The sequence below is a fragment of the Nyctereutes procyonoides genome, unplaced genomic scaffold (assembly GCF_905146905.1).
Source record: "Nyctereutes procyonoides isolate TBG_1078 unplaced genomic scaffold, NYPRO_anot_genome, whole genome shotgun sequence".
NCBI classification, from domain to species: Eukaryota; Metazoa; Chordata; class Mammalia; order Carnivora; family Canidae; genus Nyctereutes; species Nyctereutes procyonoides.
The window spans coordinates 40,966,018-40,990,122 of NW_026575140.1; the positions used below are offsets into that span (position 1 = coordinate 40,966,018).

At 39.3% G+C, this 24,105-nt stretch overlaps 1 protein-coding gene across 8 annotated transcripts in view; it reads left to right on the forward strand.

Annotated features, from left to right (window-relative positions):
* The window catches only part of NFIA (nuclear factor I A), a 368,402-nt gene that overhangs the window by 230,460 nt on the left and 113,837 nt on the right, over positions 1 to 24,105 (forward strand). For all 8 annotated transcript variants that reach the window (XM_055305118.1, XM_055305120.1, XM_055305119.1 and 5 more), the window contains one exon: positions 11,300 to 11,374. In XM_055305118.1, coding sequence (XP_055161093.1) covers positions 11,300 to 11,374 — 75 coding nt within the window. The remainder of the gene's footprint in view (positions 1 to 11,299; positions 11,375 to 24,105) is intronic.

Here is a 24,105-nt window from a genome sequence, read left to right on the forward strand (position 1 = left end):
ATAATATAGAGTCTATAATTTAATAAATGCTGTGAATTATGGCATCAGTAATTAAGTAATTGCCGGGTGAGAGCAAGAATTGCATGGAGCAAATGACTTTTAAAAAGATGAATGCACTTTGTATTTTGTGGTTCTAAATGTTAACTGATATTATTATATATTTGGAAAGTGGCATTTACCTGCTGGTAATTTTTTTTTATTTTTTTATTTTTTTGCTTTTTGTAGTCTTGGACAAGTATAATTGCAAGGATTCTTTTGAATCTTTCAACTCATCAATGATTTCCTTTCCATGCTTGGTGAACACAACATCAGTGCCGAGTGTCTTAAAATTAGCACATGGCCCCTGGTCATTTTCTTTCCTTGTCATTGGATGTGTCCTCAGGTGGTTTAGCAAGCAAGGCTCTCTCTAATGTTTCTCAGCAATGTGAATTAAACCCAAAAACGAAGAATAGGACAATGCACATTAAGGGGTTTTTTTGCTGTTTTACACCCATAATCCAGGGTAGCCTTCGGGTGATCCAGTTTATTTCTGTTTCAATTAAGGTATCAGTTTCTGATGTATTTAGAGAATAACTTTCCTTATTTTTTCTCCAGTATGTGTAAGAGTTCATAACTAGAAACTGAAGCTATTACAAATAGTTTGATCCACTTGTAGATTACCAGTTATTACTGTCCAGGCTTAAAGAAAACTTTGATTCAGAACATAAAAACAATAGTCATTTAAAAATCTGTCAGTTCAAAAATTTTAATTTAAAAAATCCTTTAAAAACATACTTCTAAGTACATTAAAAGACAACAAAATTAATCTTAAAATATTTAAAATTACTGATTTTATTATGCTAATGATACTGGAATTTACTTTTGCTAACATGAAGCAAAGTCTTTTTCTTTTTTTAAAGATTTTATTTATTTATTCATGAGAGAGAGACACACACACACACACACACAGAAAAAGAGAGAGGCAGAGACATAGGCAGAGGGAGAAGCAGGCTCCATGCAGAGAGCCCAATGTGGGACTCGATCCTGGAACTCCAGGATCACACCCTGGGCTGAAGGCAGACACTTAACCACTGAGCTACCCAGGCATCCCCTGCAAAGTCTTTTTTTTTTTTTTTAATTTTTATTTATTTATGATAGTTACACAGAGAGAGAGAGAGAGGCATAGACATGGGGAGAGGGAGAAGCAGGCTCCATGCACCGGGAGCCCGATGTGGGATTCGATCCCGGGTCTCCAGGATCTCGCCCTGGGCCAAAGGCAGGCGCCAAACCGCTGCGCCACCCAGGGCTCCCCCTTTTTTTTTTTTTAATGGTGCTTAAAAAAAAACCATTGTGTACAGCAAGTGTTTCTCTGTCCTTATACACAACTACTCTGTAGTTGGGTCCACTTGCAAAGTATCTATTTCTGCTTATGATATCCCTTATAAATCTATGATTCTAAATGTTTAGGGATAATAGGAAAACTAATTTGTTGACATGAGAGAACTATGAAAGAAAGGCCATTTAGCCTAGAGAACAGAAAATTAGAGGCCAAGGGACTATCTTCAAATACTTGAAGGGTAGCAAAACACAAGAGGGATTAAATTTATTCTGGTCTGTTCCAGAGGATAAAATTGAGGTAAAAAGAAGTTATGAAAAGGCAAAATTATTAAATGAATTATTATTTTTTAAATCACACTTCATTAGTTTGTTAAAAGCCTTTGTTACAATACAACAACAATTATTCTGGTGCTGGGTGATCTTTAAGATCTCTTTGCTTCCAGTTGATTCCATGTTGTCATGCATTCACTATTTCTAAACATGCAAATAAGTAAAACTTGCTTTTCACTTTTTATTTAGATGTTTTCCTATCTGTTAGACATAGTCCTTTAATTAAGTGCTTAATTCTTGTAATTCAAACTCTTAAACCCTCTTTATGTGAAGTCATTGAGCAATCAAATTTAATTTAATGAAAAACTACTCTTCTCTTACTAAGTGTAGGAATTGGTGAAAAGATATAAGTCCTTTGGGTTAGACTGAATAAATCAAGTCTCTGGTATTATAGATGATGGATTAAAATGCAATAACATTTGTTATACAAAGAGAACTAAATGAACCTATATTCTAATCCTAAATTCTGCCACTAGCTGTGTGACCTTCAGCAAGTCACTTAACCTCTCTGAGCATAAGCTTCCTTTTCAATAAAATCAGACTATTGCTAACTACACAGAGTTGGAGCAGGAATTAGAGCTAAAATGTCCAAAGTGCATAGCACAGTGCCAGACACATAAATGCCAGGTAAAGGATATTTTTGATGAAAATGAATGCGATCTAGAGAGGTGCTGGGGATAAATTTTTAAAATAGCCCACTTTTATAACATCTGTTACTGGCTTGATCCATTTTCCTAATTTAGATATGTCAGAATGATTGCAAGTAAAGATGCAGAGCATCCTTGGGCCTTGCATTAAAGTGTGAATTAGCCTGAAGAGTTCAGATTCTACTTTCCCCTCAGCACATTGGTACATAAACCAAATGGGGAAAATAGGAAAAGTTGCAGAACAATCTATCTAAAGAACGATATTTGCCAAAAACAAATGGGGTCCTTGTCAAATTTTTTTGAAATTCATGAGTTAAAGAATACTAAAAAACTTTATTTGTTGCAGGAACTCTCAGAGGCTTTAACATGTAAATATTTCTTGTCATTCTCCAAGGGTGGGTGTGATGGTCTTTTCTGAACTTATTTAACTGTGGAGATCTTTATTTTACATATATTTGTATCCTTTTTAAAAATTTATTTGCTGTGGGGCATTTGGGAGAACTATTATACATAACATATTTTGGGAAGTACTGATGTGAATTCTAATGTGGAGGATAGAGCATATCAAAATTTGGAGAATAACAGGTGGGACATCTTGGCTGCTGCATATGGAGTCTATATTTGGGCAGTATTGGAAATATACCTTAAACACTAGAAAGGTGTACTAGAGGACAGATTTTGAAGGGCTTTAAATATACAGTAAAGTAGTCTAAATTTAGTTCTCAAAGAAATCATGAAATACTCACAGTTTTTTTTTTAATTAGACAAAAGACACCAACCATCCATTCATTTTCTCCCTACCATTGCTAGTAGATTAACATGGAGAGAAAATGCCCAACAGGTGTCCCAAATTATTGTGCCTACAGGGGCCTTTCAGATCATTAAATAAACGAAATATAATAAAGAGTATTGGGGAGTGTGGCACATTTGTAAACTCATGCCCAGTTTCAAAACATCCATATGTAAAAAATAATAACCAAGAAAAGTATGTTGACATACTGGAATTGGCCTGTTGGCTGCTCTTTTGTGACACTTTAGATTTTAAAAGCAAAGGTTGGCGCTTACATTGGTTAAGGTAAGTGGTAGCCTGCTATAACAAAGAGAAAGGGAAAACAGACAGTGGTCTAAGTACACTAAAGTCTTTTTTTCATTTTGGTAACTCTTCCAGATGACCAGGCTAAGTTGACAGGGTGCTTCTGCTTCACACTGTCATTCAGAGTCCCACATTCCCTCTGTTGTACTACTTTGCCATCCCAGGGGCTCTGTCCTTGTCTTTGTGGTTGAAACTGTTCTAGTTCATAAAAAGAGGAAGAAGAGTGCCTAGGGCAGGAATTTGTTTTCAGGCAAGTTGGGTAGAAATTGATTGTCTCACTTCCATTCACTTTCCAGGGGTGGCCACTCCTCAAAGAGGCTGGGAACTATGGTCTATAGCTGTCAATCATGGATGTGCATGGACAACCAGCAGACTCGGCATAGGATGTTACAGTAATCTCCACTATAGTCTTTTCCTAGAAAAGTATTATAAAAAGACCCAATTTTAGATAAATATGCTACTGGAAATCTTGGTGTCCACATCTTTCTTAACTGGAAATGTATCGTCCCTCCCCCTCCAAAAGTAAATACCTTGTGCTATTTTTGCCGAATCTCCAGGGCCTAGGACTGTGCTTGCCACATGATAGGATTCCAATACGTATTTGACGAATGAAAGCAGTAAACCAAATATTGACTTTATGGATATGGAAGAACAAACAAACTAAAAACACAGATTAGGTACCTGTATTGAATAATACCTGAGCAGGGCAGGGAAATTTAGGGCAGCAACAAAAGGAATCAATAGTACCTAAGTCCCATGACACATACTCCAAAAATCATTTCTTGACTCATCCTCCTCTTCAGCTCAGACTACATCCTTCCCATACTAGAGATAATTCCTTGATGTGTTGTGATAAACCAGGATGTCAATCATAACCATCGTACAAATGCATTCATAACAACCCTTTGCATCTGAGAATCTTAAAACACCTCTTTCGTATTAGTGGTTAGCAAATACCATTTCTTTATTTTACAAGTTCTCAGGCACAATTTCCTAGATTATTGCCAGTCCAACTATGTATGTCAGTCTTTTAACGTTTACTGTAAGCAGACTACTGAACAAAACTCCACCACAGTGAAGATTAATTACACAAAGAGAACATCTATGTTATTTTTATTGCTACTGCATTCTTTTAGTAGATGTCTGAATTTTTGGCATTTTTGTAATATTAGGTATTATTCTAAAAATAATATCTCATTATCAATGAATGGCAGAATGATTTAAATAGTCACTGTAGAGTCATGAAAAATGGGACCAAAATTTAGAATTTGGGCTTAATGGAATACCACCTCCTTTAAAAACTTATTTTCTAAAAGATATTCCAAATTAAGAGGACAGAAGTAAGGCATCACTGGAGGTAAGCTAATCATTATTTCCGTTGTGCTTTAGAGGGCTACTAAATCCAGGTATCTCAAGTCACTCATCTGGATCATTAAATAAATATTTATTACACGCCTAGACCAAGTGATTGTTCTGGGCTCTGAAGAGAATGTAAGATCAAGAAATTGTTGTAGGAGTGGAGAGTTTGTTGTAGGAGCGCAGAGCTAAAACAGATAAACAAGTAACATCCACATAAGGTAGAAAGAGGCTGTGACATGAGGCAAGTAGAGCAGAAGTTCTACTCAACAGTATTGATGGAGCAGACATTCTACTCAATGTATTGACCATGGGGAGAGGGAGTGAAGGAGCCATGTTCCCTTTCCTTAGGTGGCTCCTAAGCCAATGGGGAGTTTAGGGAAGGAGAAATTAAGATTCTAGGGAGGAGCAGTGTGGTGAAGGGAGACTTTCCTTTAGAAGGATGAGCATCTAAATTCTGTGAGAGCAGCATCCTCAGGACTTAGCCCAGGGCCTGCACATCACAAGTAAGCTCCAATACTTGCAGAATATAAGTGCATGAGAGCAGTGGGCTCCTTTTCCTTTGGAGTAGCCCAGACACACAAGCATGGAAAGGCCTGGTCATTGGCCTGTCTCTTCCTGGTAATGAAACCTGATTCACCAAGGGCAGAATAGAATAGAGATGCATTCTTTTTGATGAAATGACCTGTGTGTTGTGGTTTGTCTGCATCCTGATTTGCCAGAGGAGATTTGATCATTTAGAGCTGAGAGCCCTTTGCTATCCCAACAGGACAAACAAAAGCACCATCTAGTGTGTCAGTGTTCCTCCTCAAATGCATTCTCTGACTCACGGACACTCAACTTCCTCCCAAGGCCAACCCTCTGGGTGGTTTGTCCTGAGTTGTTACTTCCCCTCAACCTCTGAACAGTTCTGCAAGGTGACCTGTCTCTGCAAATTGAACTCTTTTCCTTTCCTGCTTATGAGGTAGATAGATGTGCAATTCCTTCATGAGATGAGATTTGGTTCCCATATAATGGCATTTTCCATAATAACTGCTGATATCAAGGTAAAGATAGAACTGCTTTTCCTAACCACCCATAAAAGAATTTAGCTTTTTATATTTCTGCCTCTCTTCAAAAGCGTCATCTCTCCATCGTGAGTACAATTGACTGCAAGGTATTGAAATCTGTACTCTAATTGGGAATTCATTGAGCAAGTTCATTCAGGGAATGAACTTTTTTTAGCCATTTTATATAAAATGAAAAAGGATCTGTCCCTCCTTTCAAGCTACGATACAGTTGCTCCTGAACAGTGGTTCAGAACTGAAGAGAGAGATTGCTGCAAAATCTGGGTTTTCCGCTAAGACTAACTTCACAAAAGTATGTTTTGCGCTCGTTTCTGTATTCAAAATGTAAGTCTTGGGACCTTTCAGGGATGTTTAATCAGCTTTTCAACTGAGAATCTTTTAATATGAACATCGAAGTTCAGAATTACTGAAATTGACCTTTTTATTTTCTTTTCCATTTCTCTCTCATCTTGCAATAAAGTAGAACAGCCAGATTAGTGTTATTTCCCTGAAAGTCATTTTTATGATTTGGTTTGTGTTAGCAAGAATGAAATATTAATCTGCTCAAGTTTGCTTAGTAATTACATTAGATGTGTCACTTTTTCCATCATTTCTTAGGTTTCATTTCTCATTGCTTTCTTCCTCTAGAGTTCACCAGTGGGTTTCCAAATAATTGGTGAAGGAACAAAACCAGTTTCATAGTCCCTTAAAGTTACATGGAGTGTTTACACATACCTTTCCCCAGAGACACATCACAGAGGAGATGGTCACATCAGGACTTGTGAAATCATTCTACTTTTTATTTTAATTTTTCCAATTATTGTATAGTCACATATGGGCCACCTCCTAAATTACACGCATTCTATGAAAATCAGTGTGAGGGAGCAGGTTGCCAAGAGGACAAGGAGGATCCAATCGTGATTTTTGCAGCAACTTTCCCAGGATCGCAGAAGATCCTAGTTGAAGCTTGGGACTAGACTCTTTTTTTTTTTTTTGGTACTTTATGTCCATTAAATCATGCTTCCCTTTAACTCTGTTCTAACTCAGGCCCCCAAAATAGGACCACAATCACAACAACAGGACAACCTCTTAGGCATTCCTATTTTTTTTGAAAAATTTTTTTCACTTTTATTATCATTCAGATTAAATCTAAACTAATAAAACAAAAATTATGTTGAAACATCAAAGATTTATTTATTTTTTATTCTTTATTTTTATATGTATATCTTTATTGGAGTTCTATTTGCCAACATACAGTATAACACCTGGTGCTCATCCCGTCAAGTGCCCCCCTCAGTGCCTGTCACACAGTCACACCATCCCTCCGCCCACCTCCCCATCCACTTGTTCATTTCTCAGAGTTAGGAGTCTCTCATGTTTTGTCACCCTCTCTGATTTTTCCCACTCATTTTCTCTCCTTTCCCCTATAATTCCTTTCATTATTTTTTATATTCCCTGTATGAGTGAAACCATATTAGGCGTCATCTCTCATCAGACAACCTGATGGCACCTTCTTAATGGGAAGCTCCATCCTGAATGGATTGTCTCTTCAGTCCTTGTCCTATTTAGTCTGGAGGGACTATTTGGATTGTTCACTTTAATAGTTTTCAGATGTACATTGGCTCCATTTTAGGTCAAACTGTATTGCTAGAGATGAAAGAGAGAAAGAAAAAATAAGTTCTGTCAACATTTCTATAAAAAGGAAAATAAACATCCTTGAGCTCAAATTGGATTGTGTTCCCTCAGAGACAGCCCTGGAGTGCTTACTGCTTACCAGGCACTGTGTTAGGACCTGGAGGCACAGAAGATGTTCTTTCTCAAGGGGCGTACAGTCTAATACGAGAAGAAGATAAAATTACAGTTCAATGTGCTAGGTTCTAGATTAGAGGTGTATTCTGTACACCTGGTCAGGATTGAGAAAAGCAGTCTTTGCCAGCAGTGCAGGTAATCAGGGAAGGTTTTTAGAGAATGACAATAAAGCTGAGTCCTAAAGGACAAGTAGGAGGTTGGCCAAGCAAAGAGCAGGAAGGACAGAGACATCCCAGGAAGAGGGAACAGTGTGGGGAGAGGAGTGAACCACAACCATGGTGAAGCAAGTATTTCCTTAGGCCCACAGGTAGGGCCAGAAGAAAGAGAGAAAAGATTTTTTTGAATGAGCCTAGACGGGCACCTGGGTGGCTCAATCAGTTAAGCAGCTGCCTTTGGCTCAGGTCATGATCTCAGGGTCCTGAGATCGGGGCCTGCAATGGGCTTACCACTCAGTGGAAGCCTGCTTCTCCCTCTGCCTTCTGTTCCCCATGCTTGTGCTCTCTCTCAAATAAGTAAATAAAATCTTTAAAAAAAGATGATCCTGGGAGGGAAGATAGAGGCTATGTCAGGATGATATGTAATGGAATTTGTACTATACCCCAAATTCTCTGTGGGGCCCTTGCAAGATTTCTGACAGGCCAGTGAGTTCTGAACAGATTAGATTTATCTCAGTCTCTAGGATCTCATTCTTTCCTACACCAGGGCCTTTACACACACTAATCCCTCTGCCTGAAGGGCTCTTTCCCCTTCTTTTCCTGGCTGTCTCCTCAGTATCTTTCAGATATCAGCTCTTAAGAGAGACTATCCCTGACCACACTTTCTAAAGTATTTCCTATTTATTTTCTTCATTTCATTTATATCATATATAATTTTTTAAATAATTCATTTGTTTTTTTGTGTTCATCTGTCTCTAATCCTAGACTGTAAATCCGTAAATTCCCTGAATGTAGGAACTCTATCTTGACCCTTAGCACTACGCCTGGCTCATGGTAGGTGTTCGGTAGATATTTGTTGAATAAATGAATGAGCCTTCAGATTTGCCCATTGTTGAGACAGCTCTGGCTGCAGAGTGGACAGTATACTAAGGAGACGCTAGGACTGATGGCAGAGAACACAGTTAAGAGGCTGCCCCATCAGGCTGTAATAATTGGGAAGAGCCTGAGCCACAGACTTGACACTGGGCAGGGGAGGGTTAATGGAGATGTACTTGGAGTCAAGAACTTGTAAAAAATGGAATCAGGATTTGTTGGCTATGGATTTCTGTAAGAAGCAGTAGTTAGGGATGACACCAAAAACATAGAAAGCAAGATGTTGGTGGATGGCTCATTGAAGTAGGTAATTCCACAGAGTCAGAACAGGTTTAGGGAGGAGAAGAAAACGAGCTTGGCTTTGGACAGGTTGGATCTGGGGATACCCATGGCGATCTGGGTAGAAATATCCAGTAAACATTTTGAGAGAGCTCTTGGCAAAGGACAAAGATGTGAGAGTCATTGGCCTGTAGAGCCATCCGTCCACTCATTCAACACATTTTCTCTTACCAACCTTTGTCCCAGGCATTAAATATAGCAGTGCAGGAAACAAACGTTACTCTGATATTCATGAATATCAGAGTCAAGACTGGTAACAGATCATGGAAGCAGAGGAAATAACTAGGAAATATACTCATTGAGCACAAACTCTGGTGAAACCACATCTTAGAGATGGACAGAAGCAAAGGGCGAATCCAGAGGTGGTATTGGAATGGATGCGTGCAGGTGTTTCCTCCTCCCAAGTCCTTGCAACCAAACTAAACTCAGTTTTCAAAACACAGTGCTTGCTTTTTTCAGTGGCACGATTGAAGTACACGTGTTCACATTCACTCTGCACAGAAATTCTTGTGAAGTTGTCCATAAAGTAAGGAATTTCAAAGTTTGGAACTGAAACAAGTATCAGCCCGCAAGCAAGAGCTGCAGAGATGAACGAGAGCTGGAAATCAACCCTGAGATTCCCATTTAACAATGCATTTCCTTGCTCTCGTTAGGTGTGTCTTAAGTCAAACTTAACGTATGTTGTGGTTGAATTTGCTTTGTTATAGCCTGTGGGATTAATGCAATGTCAAGGTAAAAATGGAAGAGATGTTCTCATCGGTTTTGACAAGATGACTTTAGAGAATTTTTTATTTATTTGCTTATTTTTATTTATCAGGTGTCTTTATCCAAGAAATGATACCTCCGGCGCTTACCAAGTTAAAGTCAACCAAAGACCTGGGTGGGGGTTGTTTCAAGAAGTGAAATTTCTTAAGCACGTCTTCAAGTGAAAGTTTGCCATTTAACTTTAAAAAGCAATTTATAGTTATTGCACATCCTACAAGTTAGAGCTGTGTTTTATCTAAAAATCATAGATGGTATTTGATATAAAAATTAACTGAAAAAAATTTCAAATTCAGAAAAAAAAAACCTTTCTTAATCCTGAGGCACTCAGAAAAAGAATAATTTGAGGGTACCTTTATAATTCTTCAAAACATAGTAATTTGTTGCATGTATTTATTTGCATGACATTTGATGAATTTATTGATGTGTTAACTATACCATAGGTAAATTTGTTTCCCCTTAGTAATGAGCAAAAATCTATTTTTTGTCAATACTTATGGGCATTGTTATATATTCAGATTGACCTGTTTTCTTATGTTACATTTCTTAAAAGTATGTTTCTTATTTCAAAGGACAATTATTTTAAAAATCCCTTCACCCAACCTCTCCTTTGGCCCTATTTTTAAAGCAGGTGATTATGCTAACCATATCGACACGTCTGAACTAGATTTTACCTATCTAAGACTCAGAATCAAAAAACTTGAGAAGCAGAGAAGATAACATATCATAAATTATGTACTCCTAGCTATTTATAAGTTTTATATTCCAGAATGTACCATAAAAATAAATAAGCAAGTGAATAAGAGATGTAACTGCAGATATCTTAAAGAAATTCATTATATCCAGCAAAAATAAAGCAGATGCGAAATTCAGAGATTGTCATTTTGAACCATTGGTTTATTATCTTTCCTTAAAAAAAAAAAAAAAAAAAAAACAGACTCAACCCACCCACTCACAAAAAAAAAAAAAAAAAAAAAAACAACCCCTTGTTCTCAAAACAAATCTAAATTTTCAGTGGTGCTCAAAAGAACTTGTTTTCATGTTTCAAGGGCTAGGGCTTGCTTTTTCTGGTCTGGCTTTTTAAAGATTCACTCTGTGATACCTCTAAAAATGAAGAGAACATCTTTAAATCTTGTTTGATTTGAATGAATGGATAGCTAATCCTGATCAGATGTTTCTTTAGAGAATAATGTTTAAAAATTGTTATGGAATGTAGGTATCCTGGCTGATTCCTAGGTAGGCTGTTTTCATCCCAGCTGTTAAGGTCTCAGAGGTCAGCCAAGGTAGCCATTTATTTTAAATCTTCTTTTGTTTCAGATTTCCTGTTGAGTTTTTTTTTTTAAACCATTTCAGAAATCACCCAGTTGTGTCATAGCTTTCCATAGCCCTCAGATTCAAACCAAAAAACCATCTATGTAACTAAATGACTGTACCCTCCCACATAAATTCTAACTAGAGCAGAATATGAAATTAGACATTGCCTTTTTTAATCACAATGAAACTAATATTTAGAATTCTGTTGTCAAATGTCTTCTATTTATGACACTGTTTCTTTTGTTTTTGTTTCCCCAGGACATTTGGGCTTCCAGGACAGTTTTGTCACATCAGGTGTTTTTAGTGTGACTGAGCTAGTAAGAGTGTCACAGAGTAAGTATAATTTTGCTTTGATTTGGTACAGATTTGCCTTGGGTTTGTACTTACTTTCTGCCTAGGCCTCCTAGAGACATAAATAGCTTTTAGAATCCCTTTTGCATTCACCCATTGGAAGAATTTCGCCACGCAGTTTATTTGACAGCCAAGAATTTAAATCAGGAAAAATTAAATATCATTTTAATGTGAGACTTAGGGAAAGAACTGAAATCCTGACTGTCTCACATATTCCCTACTTTATAGTGTGAACCTGGTTAAAAAAAATTTCTGAGGCTTCCCTGTTTCTAAGAAATTCTGCATTTTAAAAGAATTTGGTTTTGACCTTTAAAGAATGCTAATGCCCTCAGCATGAGTGACACAGTACAGCATGATCATTACCAGCTTGTCAATAATCACCAACAACAATGAATTAAGAGTACCTGTCACCACCCTGTTCCATTGATCAAAGGGGTCGGTCATTGATTGTATTTTTGCTATGACATAATCCAGACAGTCCAAGGAGAAGGTATAGGATTCTCCCCTTCTCTCTCCCTCAGTCTCTGTCTCTCTTTTTCTCTCTCTCACAGTCTTTCTTGCCTTCCCTCAAAAACATCTCTATTTTTATTTAAATGCATACCTACAATGACTACCATGTTGTGGGTGCCAATAACAAGAGGAAAATATAAATAGCAGATATCAAAATGTTGCTTCTTTATTCTCCTCCTACTTCAGAATACTTTTAGATAAACTTTACATTGTTAACATTGACTCCAAGCTGCATCAAATCCTTTGCGGATGGAGGTAGAGTAAAAACTAATATTTTCATTTCAAGTTCATACTCCCATCCCCTGCATTACAGTCTTGCAAGATTGACTGAGTATACCAGTCAGTCTCTGACAAGATGTCAGTTCAAGCAAGTCAAGCTGTCCCAATCTCACAGGCTCAGATTCGGTCTGTTATTTCTTAAAGCTGGAAGATAGTTAAGAATCCAGAAAATGGGATATAAGATGGGAGCATAGAGGCTGGAGTCTGAGGGATAGGCAAAAAAATCTAATGACTGTTGAGCATTCACTATCTGCCAGATGCTATGCTGTGTTTTCATGTATGTTGCATAAATTAATCTTTGCAATAAACTTGTCAGGTAAATAATTACTCTCATTGTTACAAAGGAGTTGAACTGTGGGTCTATTTAAGCCATTTACCCAAAATCAAACAGTGGGTAAATAGTTAAAGTTAGGTCTGTGTAATGCTAGAATGTGTATACTCCTAACAGAGGCCCAAGGGGACTTGAAGAAATGTGCAATGTGAGACAAGATGGGGAGATGAGAAGGAAGTAACTCTGAGTGTGGGAATTCTGGGAGTCAGGACACTTGGTTGATGCTGGGGCTTTCCAGTGTTAAGGAGGTGGAACCATAAGGGATGAGGCATTAGGAGCAGGAGGGTGTGAGTTGGAATGGAGAGGTTGCTGCCATGTTATCAAGTGTGCTTGAGGTACCAACCGATGAAGAACAGACGAGATGGCCTTGTTCACTGGAGGATAGATGCTGCTCTCACACAGCTGACTAGCCAGTCATTCGCCATGGGCAAAGAATGCATGTAGAGATTTTTTTTAAGTGTTTTTTTTTTTTTTCACTTTGTGAGACTTTTAAAAAGGATCACTAGGCCACATTCTTCTGGTGATTTTAATAATAGTAATAGGATACAGATATATTATAACTGTCATAATGGCATTACAGGGAAATGCATTCCTTGAGCCCTTCCTAAACATAGCCTTAAAGAGTGAAAAGAAAATCCTGCTAGCTCTTACATTGGAGCACCAGACCTTTGCATTCTACTCTGGCTGCTGTTAATGCTCACATTTTGTCTTCATTACCATCAGGGTCCCAAGGCCTGGGTGGTGTAGAGAAGGCCCACGCTGCTCAGGACCATCCCCAGAATCTTGTCCCTCTTCCACTTTCCATAAGTCCCTGTAAAGTCTTATACCCCAAGGCCTATCAGCTCCAAGCTAGATTAGACCTCCATTTAGTCTACCAAGCGTGGTTGCCAAGTGAATTCTAAACCTGCGTTCAAGACTGCCAGAGGGTGCGGGCCGACCACAGATTGAATTTGCAGAGGGACCTGGTTTTGTTTCCTGTCCCCGTTTAGGGGGTTATGTTGCTGATGCCTGGCGTCATGAGCATCCTTCGGCTCTTGAATGCTTTTCGATTCTGCACACTGCTGTGTAATCGCTGTAGGACTCACTCACACATGGCCTCGTGCTGACTAAATCCGTTTGGCAGGAGTGGGACTGGGCTGTGTCAGCTAAATCATGGCTTCAAGCCAAACTGCTGTCCAGAGCCCCCTCTCTCCTGCAGATCTTTACTCCAGGTTTGTCAGGGTACATGTCACAGGACCATGTCAGCTGCTGGGGTAAGGATCCATCCCCCCAGCTCAGGTCTCCTCACCCACACACCTTTCTGAAAGACTTCACTTCACGTTCAAGCCACAGGATGAGTCAAAATCCTTAACCATTTCTTATAGCCCTGCTCACTTCCCTAAGTTGGAAGAGCTAAGTGTCCATATTAGAGGTACAGTGGGCACTTTGTACAAGTGAGTGGGGCTTGGGATGTGGGTTCTGCAACCTTGAAATAGAAATAAGCTAACTGGCTCATAAGCTGATTAAATGCAGAATGTTAGCCCTGTTAGGAGCACAATACTAATATGAAAAATTACCGTAGCTAGCATTTATCAAGCATACACTATGTATCAGGCACTGTGCTAGGCACTGTCTTAAACATAATCTCAGTCAGTCCTCCTGTGGTTGCTGTTACTATCCCTTTTTATAGATGAAGGAGACCATGATGTTCAAAGAGGATAAGAAACTTGCTCTTTTTACTTTGCTAGCTGACTGCAGACATTTTCATCATGACCTCTCCTATAACTGCATTACAGAACTAAACAGAATCCACAAATTCTGTGCTTTGATTAAAAACCATTTCTTGTTAGAGTTGATAAACTTTTAGATTATTAATCTGTGCATCAAAAAAAGGTTAAACCGATTTTCATATGAACCAACACAACTGAAATACTTAAATTTTCTTTTCCCCTGGATTTGTATTCAGTTGTGTGTGTGTGTGTGTGTGTGTGTGTGTGTGTGTGTGTGTGTGTGTGTCTAGGCTTTATTTTTTTAGAGCAATTCTAGGTTCTCAGTTTTAGGTTGACAAAAAGTACAGAATTTTAATATTACCCCCCCATACAGTTTCCTTTATTTATTAACATCTTTTGTGAATGTGGTACATTTGTTACAAGGAAGGAACCCATATTGACATGCTATTGTTAACCAAAGCCCATAGTTTATGTTAGGGTTCATTCTTTGTGTTGGAGATTGTGTGTTGACAAATGTATCCATTCTTGCAGTGCCCTATGGAGGAGTCTCACTTCCTAAAAAAATCACCTGCACTGCAGCCAATCTTCTGCCCCCCTGTCCCCCGCCACAATTATACTCATTCTCCAGATAGTTCAGCCTTTCCCTGGATGTATTTAATGGCCTTGGTGTCTTAGAATTTCTTCCACTCTGTTGCACATTTCTTCTCAACCCCCTCATATTTATCTCAGCCCCACCCAGTTCCCCCAGTCACACTTATGACCACATGTATGGCCTGGAAATGTCAAACTAATGGTTGCCCTAGGTTGAAAATTTTTCCCTCTTCCTGAATCTTTAGTATGCAATTTTAACATTTGCTAATATAAATATTTACTTTACCTAGGTTTCCAGTTCGTGTCTGTTTTTCGTTTTCCTCCTTTTAAATTTAATGGAGGTGCGATTTCAGCATTTCCTCCTGAGGATTCACCGAAATAACTATGTGCTAAGTTTGTTGTTTATAATCGTGTTACTACAGGGTGGCAGTGGCAGAGAAACTCAAGAGAGAGCTGCTGGCTTAGCTTCACACATTTGGAGGTGAGGGTCAGGCAGCAAGGTGGCTTGACATTAAATTACACTGATCAGATGTATGGGGCTCATGCTGCAGTCTCTCACCAGTTCCCCTGGTCACCCCTGCCTCCTGCCTACTTACCTCCCTACCTACCTTTTAATTTTTTGCATTATGTAGAACCCATGGGGGGCAAGAAAGGAGAGGTCTGTTTCCCTTCACCATGAAGAAAGTGCTGTAGCCTAAGAGTTAGATGTATATCTGCACTCCTCCTACCTTTCCCCCCATGTGATAGGACCATCTGAAAGTCGTTCTAGTTATTTATGACTTTGTTCCAGGAGAGGGTCAGGAAGGGGGAACACAGACCACTAGACACCGTGCCAGAGAGAGAGCGAGGTCTTCCCTGCTCTGGGGGAGGGGGTTTCCAAGTGCTAACAACACGGTTCAGAATCACCAAAGTTGTTTTAGCATAATACCATGAGGAAAGAGACAGGAACCATCTGCTGAAATGGTTCTTACATGATGCTGCATTTTCAAACAAAGCCTGCAAGAAGCATTTTCAGATGGGTCTCTTTCCCATGAAGCCACCACCAAGAGACAGCCAGCTCCCCTGGCTGCTGACTGACTGACTGACCCACCTCGACCGCTGCCTCTGGCAGGGCCCACACCGGTTGATTTTGCACGGTGTTTTCCTGAGTGTGGGCTCTGAGGCTGTTAAATTCCCTTCCTGGGATGAACCCAGAAAATCCTCCTGAAGAATCCACTACTTCTGCCCATTTCCTTCTAAAGTGCTGACTGTTTTACTTGAAGCTGGTGGGGTGACTACGAAACATTAAATACTTCACTGGGAAAGAGGAAAACCGCAAATACACACAGGCCATTGTGACTCTGGCCTGGCGGGTTCCAATTTGCTAGCAGTGGTTTGTACACCCGAGCGGGCTGCAAGGGTTAAGTAAACTTCGTGGCTAGGGATGACTTCATGGCCCTGGAATTTTGAAAAGCCAGGGTTCCCAGTACACTGTGGCCAGCCTTAGTGTCTTTGGGTGTAAAAACCACTCTCAGTTACCCAGACTGAATTTTTGGTTCCTCTTGCACTGCTACAGAATCTATTAAATCCAGCAGCTGAATTGTCCTGGCTCTGCCACAAAGCTGGGCTGCGGGGTGGCTGCAGGATTCCCGAGTTGTTTGTCAATGGAAAGGGGGAGTGAACGGAGCCCGCTGGATGCCTCAGCCTGGCATGAGGTGGCACCCTAGTGGCTGTTTTCTGCCTTCGACATATGCACTCTTTCTCTATTTTCACACAGGAATCATCATTAGGATCCAAATTGCAGTTCATTTTTCAACTTCGTTTTTAAGTCTCTAAGTCCTTTTTGTGACTTTGAGTACCCATATCCACGCACTAGGATTTTCTGGCCAGCGTTACAGTAAGAACAACTGGCAGTGTTCTAACCTGACATGATGAGGCGAGTGCAACAGAATTAACTCGGCTCCAAGGTACAATAAGAAAACGAAGCTCTTCATATGAACAAGCCCAGACTTGGAAATTACAAACTATTCTTGCAAAGATGGACTCATGAGGAAATTGGTATAGGAGGAGGGATTCCTGATGTTCAGTCCTTTGGGGTGCCATTTGAAACAGTTGCAGGATTTTAGATCTTTGTTAAAAGAGATCTAAAACTTTCTTTTCTGAACAAGTGGCCTGTTGGTTCTCCTCTGTTAAGTAACCTGATAGCTATGATCATTGCATGGAAATTAATTTTAAAATTAATATTCTTCAGCAAGCTCTTCTTTCGAAAGAAACCATTTGGACTTGAGCATTAAAGGAAGAAACAAAAAGATTATAATAAAAAATAGACTGCAGCCCTAGCATGAACAGTGGCTGTGACCTTGCCTTTTGTTTGCCATTACACAATTCAATGGCAGTCCACTCAAACTATGCTCTCGATCAATATCCTATTAAAGCAGCACAAAAAGTCTCCATAAACTTAGTGGTTAGCTATGTTTATAAATGGAACTCGGCATAATTAGATGGTCAATAGCAGGCTCTACTAGTAATTTTAAAATGAACATCACACATTTTCTGTCTGTAGAAGTCAATGGCACCTTTTCCAGATTGAGGGTATCGTGTGCCGCAGACAAAAGCGTGGGAGATCCTTTAAAAAATCATAATGCCTATCTTGAAAATGCAGGTTTTAAAGAAAATCTGTTAAGTTACAGACTCAAAAATACTGATTGGCCCTATAATTTTTTTACATTTTTGCCTGCCTAAGCCACCTTATTCTGAATGTATTATGACATCGCAAATGTTTCCTAGTTTTAATCAGCCTCTCATAGGGAGATAAAATAATAAATATTGCCATACTCTCTGGAAGAAAAATATCAGTCTGGCTGGCTTAATTTAGTGGGTTTCCTCTACTATAATTCAATAAATTTTCAAAATAAATACTGAAATTGAATTAGTTCAGAAGGATGTTTTGTTGTATAGTTTTTTTTTTCTTTTAATTTTCTTGCCATATTTGGGTTGAATATTTGGACAGTAAAGCCGGCGGCAAATGGAACGGACTGGCAGTAATAGAAATTTTTGTCAAACTGCTCTTTCTTCCAAATCCCAGCTCACAGTATGGGCAGCCACACATGATTTTTCCCATTCTCCTCTCCTCACCCAATAGAAGGAGCCACATAAAGTGAGAGGTGTCCTCATTCTTACCTACAGATCAAAATATACAATGTGCCTTGTGTTTGACATGGACCCTGACAGTGGCATTATGACCACCTTGCCGACTGAAATTAAAACTATGGTGACAGGAGCTTATGACATCAGCATATCCACTGGTCAGCTTGATGCTTGAAAGTCCATTTTTTTCTCTTGCACTCATCTTCTTATAGCCTTCCTGGTTAGAGCTGGTAGTGAGAGTTTTCATGGCAGCTTTGGGGCTGGGGGCGGGGGTGGCTCTTGTTCCATGTTTTCCTAGCTGAAGCTCTTGCTAAATTGACCAGACCACAAGCATTCTTATTTTAAGGATTTGACTCTGAGAGAAGTAAAACATGTAATACCTTGATGTCCATACTAATTTGTTATTATGATCTCTATTTGTATATTCATCTATTTCTAATCTTTTCTAGCAAATTCATGGATTTTGCTTCCTAAGTATAATACATTCTATGAAATCCATATTTAAGATGGCAGCATGGTATCATAGTCCAGGATATAGAACTGGGGATCTGGCTCTGCCACTTACTGACTCTATGACTTTGGGCAATACTGAATGCCTCCCAGCTATGTTCTTGTAGGAGGTAGCAATCACTTGTTCAGTCAGCAAACAAGTATTAAATACCAGCTGTGTGCTGGGCCTTCATCAGAATGCTGGAAACACCTCTTAGGAGTGATTTGAGGATTAAGTGAGAAAATGACAAGTATCTAGCATATAGTAGATGCTGAACAGTGGTAACTACCATGCTTATTATTGAACAGAGCCTTTGTCCCTGGTCTTTCACTGTGTGTTCAGAGTTCATCCTTGAGGTAGCCACATTATCAGCATATTTATTAAGAATCTCTGTGTATGTCTGTATGTGCTCTGTGTACATGTGTAAATTAAGAAGGATTGATTTTAGATTCAAGTTTTAAAAGTCAGTTTATTAGAAGGACCATTCTCATGACCCCTTCAAAGTTAATAATTCTGATGGAATAAGAGCTTGCCAATACTAGGTCTAATTCATCTGCTTTAAGAAACCAGAAAGTTCTTACTCCTTAACCTCTCAGTCAAAGCTTCTACATCTGTGTTATTCTGGAGATTTATCTTCCAGGATATCTACTAGATAACAAGATGTTTTAAAAATTCTAAATCTAACACTGACACATTAACAACTTTTTAAGTGGCTAGCCGCACCTTAATTATTTTCATCAGAGTTCTTTAAAGTAGTACTTAGTTCTGTAGTATTTGAATTCTTGCTTTCTTTTATATTATGGACATAAAAATTCCCTGTGAGTAGTAGGGGCATGCTGGAGGTTTACCAGCAATGTGGTTTTTAGTAAACTTTCACTTATGTACTTATAAGCCTCATTTTTTTAAGAGCAGATATTCCTATCCAATGGGTAACATTAGAAAACTTAAAGGTATTTTTGGGATTTCCAGAAGACTGACAGAAAATCAATATTACTCCCACAATAAGACCACAAATATTAAAAAAAAAGACCACAAATATTATTGAGATTTTGGCTGGAATATATTGACCTAGCTAACTCTTGCTAATTAGAAAGACTGTTGTTGGTGACACAGTAGACATGTCCAGGATGAGATCAGTACAGTCCAGGCTCAGCAAAGCCACACATTAAACCCAATGCAAGAACTGAGTTAATGCAGTATGTGATTGATATGAGTACATGTTAATACCCAGGATCTTTCAGTGGATGGAGAAGGAAAAAAACAGTTCTTAGTGAAAATACTGAGACTTATTAGTATAGCCAGCTGGGTTTGTAAGTTGTTGAGATGAGACTCTGCTGATATAGTTTGGTCTCCTAACAGCTAATGGTCAGATAGTCCCAGTGCGCTCTTGGTGAAGGGGCTTATATTTAGAAGCCCTTCCCTGGGTTATAGATCATTGTGGTAAAAAGATGTCTCAGGCCATCAAATCCATCCCCTGTCAGGGAAGACTTAATCCCATGGCTGAGGCTGTATCAGGTACTAAACGGGTACCACATTTGACCTCAACCAAAAGCTAAGATGAGATGATACTCTAAAATGCAGAAAATCAATTTCAGTCCCTAAGGCAGAAGCCACTAATGCAAGAGATTGGTCAGCATTGCCCACCGCGCCATGGATGGCTCTGCTCGACCAAGTGTCAGGCCCTCTATCCAGTGAAGCACTGACTGACTCTTGCAGCTCTAAAGACCTGTAAACACAAAGAAGGGAGAAGAAGATGATAAATACAAGTTTTCCCACTTTATGGATAGGTGATAATTATTTTTCTCTATAAATCTTAGTGCATCTGTCTCTGTAGTAATTGATGATAAAGGAAAGACAGGGAGACTGGAAATGTGAGTTTCACCTCTGGGCTGATATCTAGAGATACTCGGGTTCAAATCATCGCTCTGTCACTTACCTGTGTGATCTTGAGCATGTTACTTAACCTTATAACTGATTTTTCCCATTTGTAAATGAGAATAAACAAATACATGTTCTATAGGGATATTGCAAGAATGAAATGAGGTAATTCAGGCAAAACACATAGCATGCCAGCCTGACACATAATACATAATAAATATTAGTTCTTAGCTGTTTTTCATTAACAGGCTCATATAATCTTAGTTTGATTTTAGTAAACATTTGTTGCATGTGTAATATATGAAGCATTTCACTCTGTGTGCTGAGAATACAGAGATAAGTAGAAATGGTTCCTTCCTTTATAGAGTACATATTTAAGTTTCTTGAGATCCAAGACTGAGCTCTCTTGTAATAAAATGCCCAAATATGCTTACTTCACAAAACGAATTCACAATGATTATCAAAGGTAAATTGTCTTCACGATTCAGAGTGGGGAGGAAAGAGGGTATCAGTGAACTGTTCTTATCTTAATAAAAAGAAAACATTTTTTCAGAAATAAAAATTTCACTATTCACCTCCTCCTACCCGTTCTAGCACCACAAACCCACATATTTCTTAACTCGTGCCCACAAACGTGGATGTGTGAAAACGGTGCTCTCTCCGCATTAGCAGTTGCCGTTGATGGGGTTAAAACATCGTGCTGGCTTTTGGCACCTAATACTCCATTTCATAAAAAGCATTGCTTAAATCTCATAATAGCAGGGAAGTTCATTTCCACATAGAGGGAAATCCTCGTTTTGGTCCAGTGCCTTTCTTTTATGTTCCATTTTGGAAAACCATACTCCTAGCCTGCGCTGGGGCAGACTTTTTAGAAAGGAAGGGCAGAGAAAGGAGAGCAGTACGCAGTTTGCAGACCAGAAATCTGCTCAGCAAAGGAGTTGCTGAAGACTGTGGCATAGAAGCTGCAGGGAAAGTACCTTTATGATTGATTTCCATTCAAGTCAGACTGACTTGCAGTGTGGTCATTTTTCTAACTCATAACCGTTCACACTGCAGCAGTCTGCTATCTGCAGGGTGTCTGAATTATAGCAGTGTATGTCCATGTTACCTCTTACACAAATTACTTACACTGGTTTCTTTTTCCATGCAAATTCATCAGTTTTACAGCCCCTCATAGCCAGTCAGGAAACTCTGGCCAACAGCACAAATTGATAAAATGAGTTAATTTTACTATACTTATTTTTTTTTCTTCCTAAAAGCCCTCTTTCATAGGCAGTATTCAGGAAGCATATTACGGTAAAAGGAAGATAACAAAGGAGTTGAATTTTCTTGCCATAAATTACCTTCCAAGTTAATTCCCTTTAACGATGATTCCAGATTTGCTTGAGTTTTCATAGCATTGTGCGTTTTACAACTGTGCCTTTGAGAGAAAGAAGACCAAGTATTTTCCCATGTTCACTCCTTTTGTACCAGTGACATGGACTTTCTTATGAGATCTTTGCCACCAGAATGCAAAACAACACTAAATTGTGCTGGGCCCCTAGAACTGTGTGCTTGTTGTTGGATCTTCCTCCCCCTGACCCCCCACAAGCCTTAAAGTACAACTTCCCAAAGTCTCAGTGAGTACATTAGGTTACGTAATCTGGAAAGAAATATACCTCTCTTATTTTTTCATAGTTATTTTATAAATTGAAAGTGGAGCACTAAGCCCAGTAGTCTTTTTTGAGGGTTACCTATTAGCCATATGGCCATATTCTTAGTTGCCATGGAAATTTGAGGAAGGGACAGCTATGACTGTTAATCTCTACAATGGAAGCCCCACGAGGACAGGGGGTCTTATATGTCTTGTCCACTGATAGATCCTGAGCATCTGGAACAGCACCTGGCACAAGGAAAGTGCTCTCTGAATATATGTTGAATTTCATTGGCTATAGCCTCTCAGAGAATATGTGCCATTAGCAGTAGGCTGGCCACACGAGTCATTCACTTAATGCTCCCTGTTGATTCCTGCTGAACAAGTTGTAAACTCAGGGCACTGTCATCTCCTAGGCTTGAAATTTTGGACAGAATTTTTTTTTCCATCACCCTCTCTTCCCAACAGCACAAGCCTGAGCAGATTGTCTCTGGTGGATGGCAGAAGTTCAATAAACCACAACCTTATCCAACTACTAATGTGTACAGAAGAGCAGGTCATTAAGAGGGTTGGCTACTAAAGTAACCCCTTTCTTCCAATAGCCCACATTACTATAATGATTCCTTAATAGCAAACCATTTATTAAGAAGTGACACAAAGACTGCATTCTACTCATGACAGGAGAAAAGGAAGTGGGGGGACAAATGGCTTAGAAATAACATCCAATGAGACAATTCCCAAAAGTTCATCTTTTGGGAAAAACAACCGCGTGGAACACAATCCACAAAAACTTCAGGTGTGATTCACAGCAGTACTGCTTTAAAAAGTTGAGGAACCAGTCCTCACTGCTCATGTACTTATAGATTTCTGAGCTGCATTTCACACTGCATAAAGTTGAGAGGTGGAGAGCAAATGGAGAGGGTGGTTACTGATACTCCTTAATTCAAACATATTTATTGATTATCAGCTGTTGTGTTGGATTGATCATCACATAAAACTCTGCAGGGCTGTTTAGGAACACACAAAAGGCTGTCAGATCTGGAGGGTTAAAGGTCATCTGGAATGACCCTCTCTGACTTTGTGACCTAGGGATGTGACTTCACCTCTTTGTACTTCCATTCTTCCCTGGTAATCTGATGAGGATTAAATGAGATGGTGTGTTTAGAGGGCTCAGACCAGCATCTGGCCCATAAATGATGCTTAATAAAAGTTGGTGCTTGTGATGCTGGTAGTGATGGCCCTGGCTGTGGTGGTGAGTTTGCATTTCTGTCATACTATTAGGGAATTTTGAGGTCCAGAGAGTTTAAAATTACTTCAGCTACACAGGGGGTTATTGGCAAGGCTGAAACTCCAGACAGTCTCACCCAGGCCCACACCAGCACTTTTTCTACGCCCTGGGATGTCTATGTTTACAATCCTCAAAACGCACTCTATCTAGTGTGGGGAGAAAATGTCACATAGGAGATAATTTAAGAATGATAGAGCCTAGGGTCAAGTACAAGGGGAACAAAATCAGGTTTCACAATATATGGAACAGACAGGAAGTGCTGTGGTTGGTCCAATATTTCCTTAACATCCCTGCCTTTGATTGGCAGTGGCTACATAATCTCTGTAACACATCAGTAAGCTGTTAGTCTTTGGCTTTAGAAGCCCAGCATGACATCCTGGGCAGACCTTGTTCAAGTCATTTAACCCTTGACAACTTTGGGTTCCTAAATTTGCAAAAAGGACTTATTACCATTATTAGCTAAGAAGCACAGTGTGTTATTTACATCTTATCAATATTTTATATCTGTGGAATAGTATGACCCATTTGCTTGTATATGTCCTCTCATTGTGCACCACTGGACACAGATCTTTTTGTATCTGTTTACCAAGATGACGGATACCCAATGGTGAAAATTCTGTTTTATTTCCTGACAGCATGGCTTAGGCGTCCCTTCCCTCGGGGAAGGGACCCCATGGTCCCTTGCCAGGACCATGCATCAACCTACCAACTGATTTCCCCACCTTAACCCCTTTGGTGCATTCTGTATGCTGTTGTCACAGTAATGTTTCTCAGATTCAACAATGATCACTTCCCTACTCAGAAACCGTCATGGATTCCACAGGTCACTAACTATACTTCCTGCCTCTAAACTAATGCACATATTGTCATATGCCTAG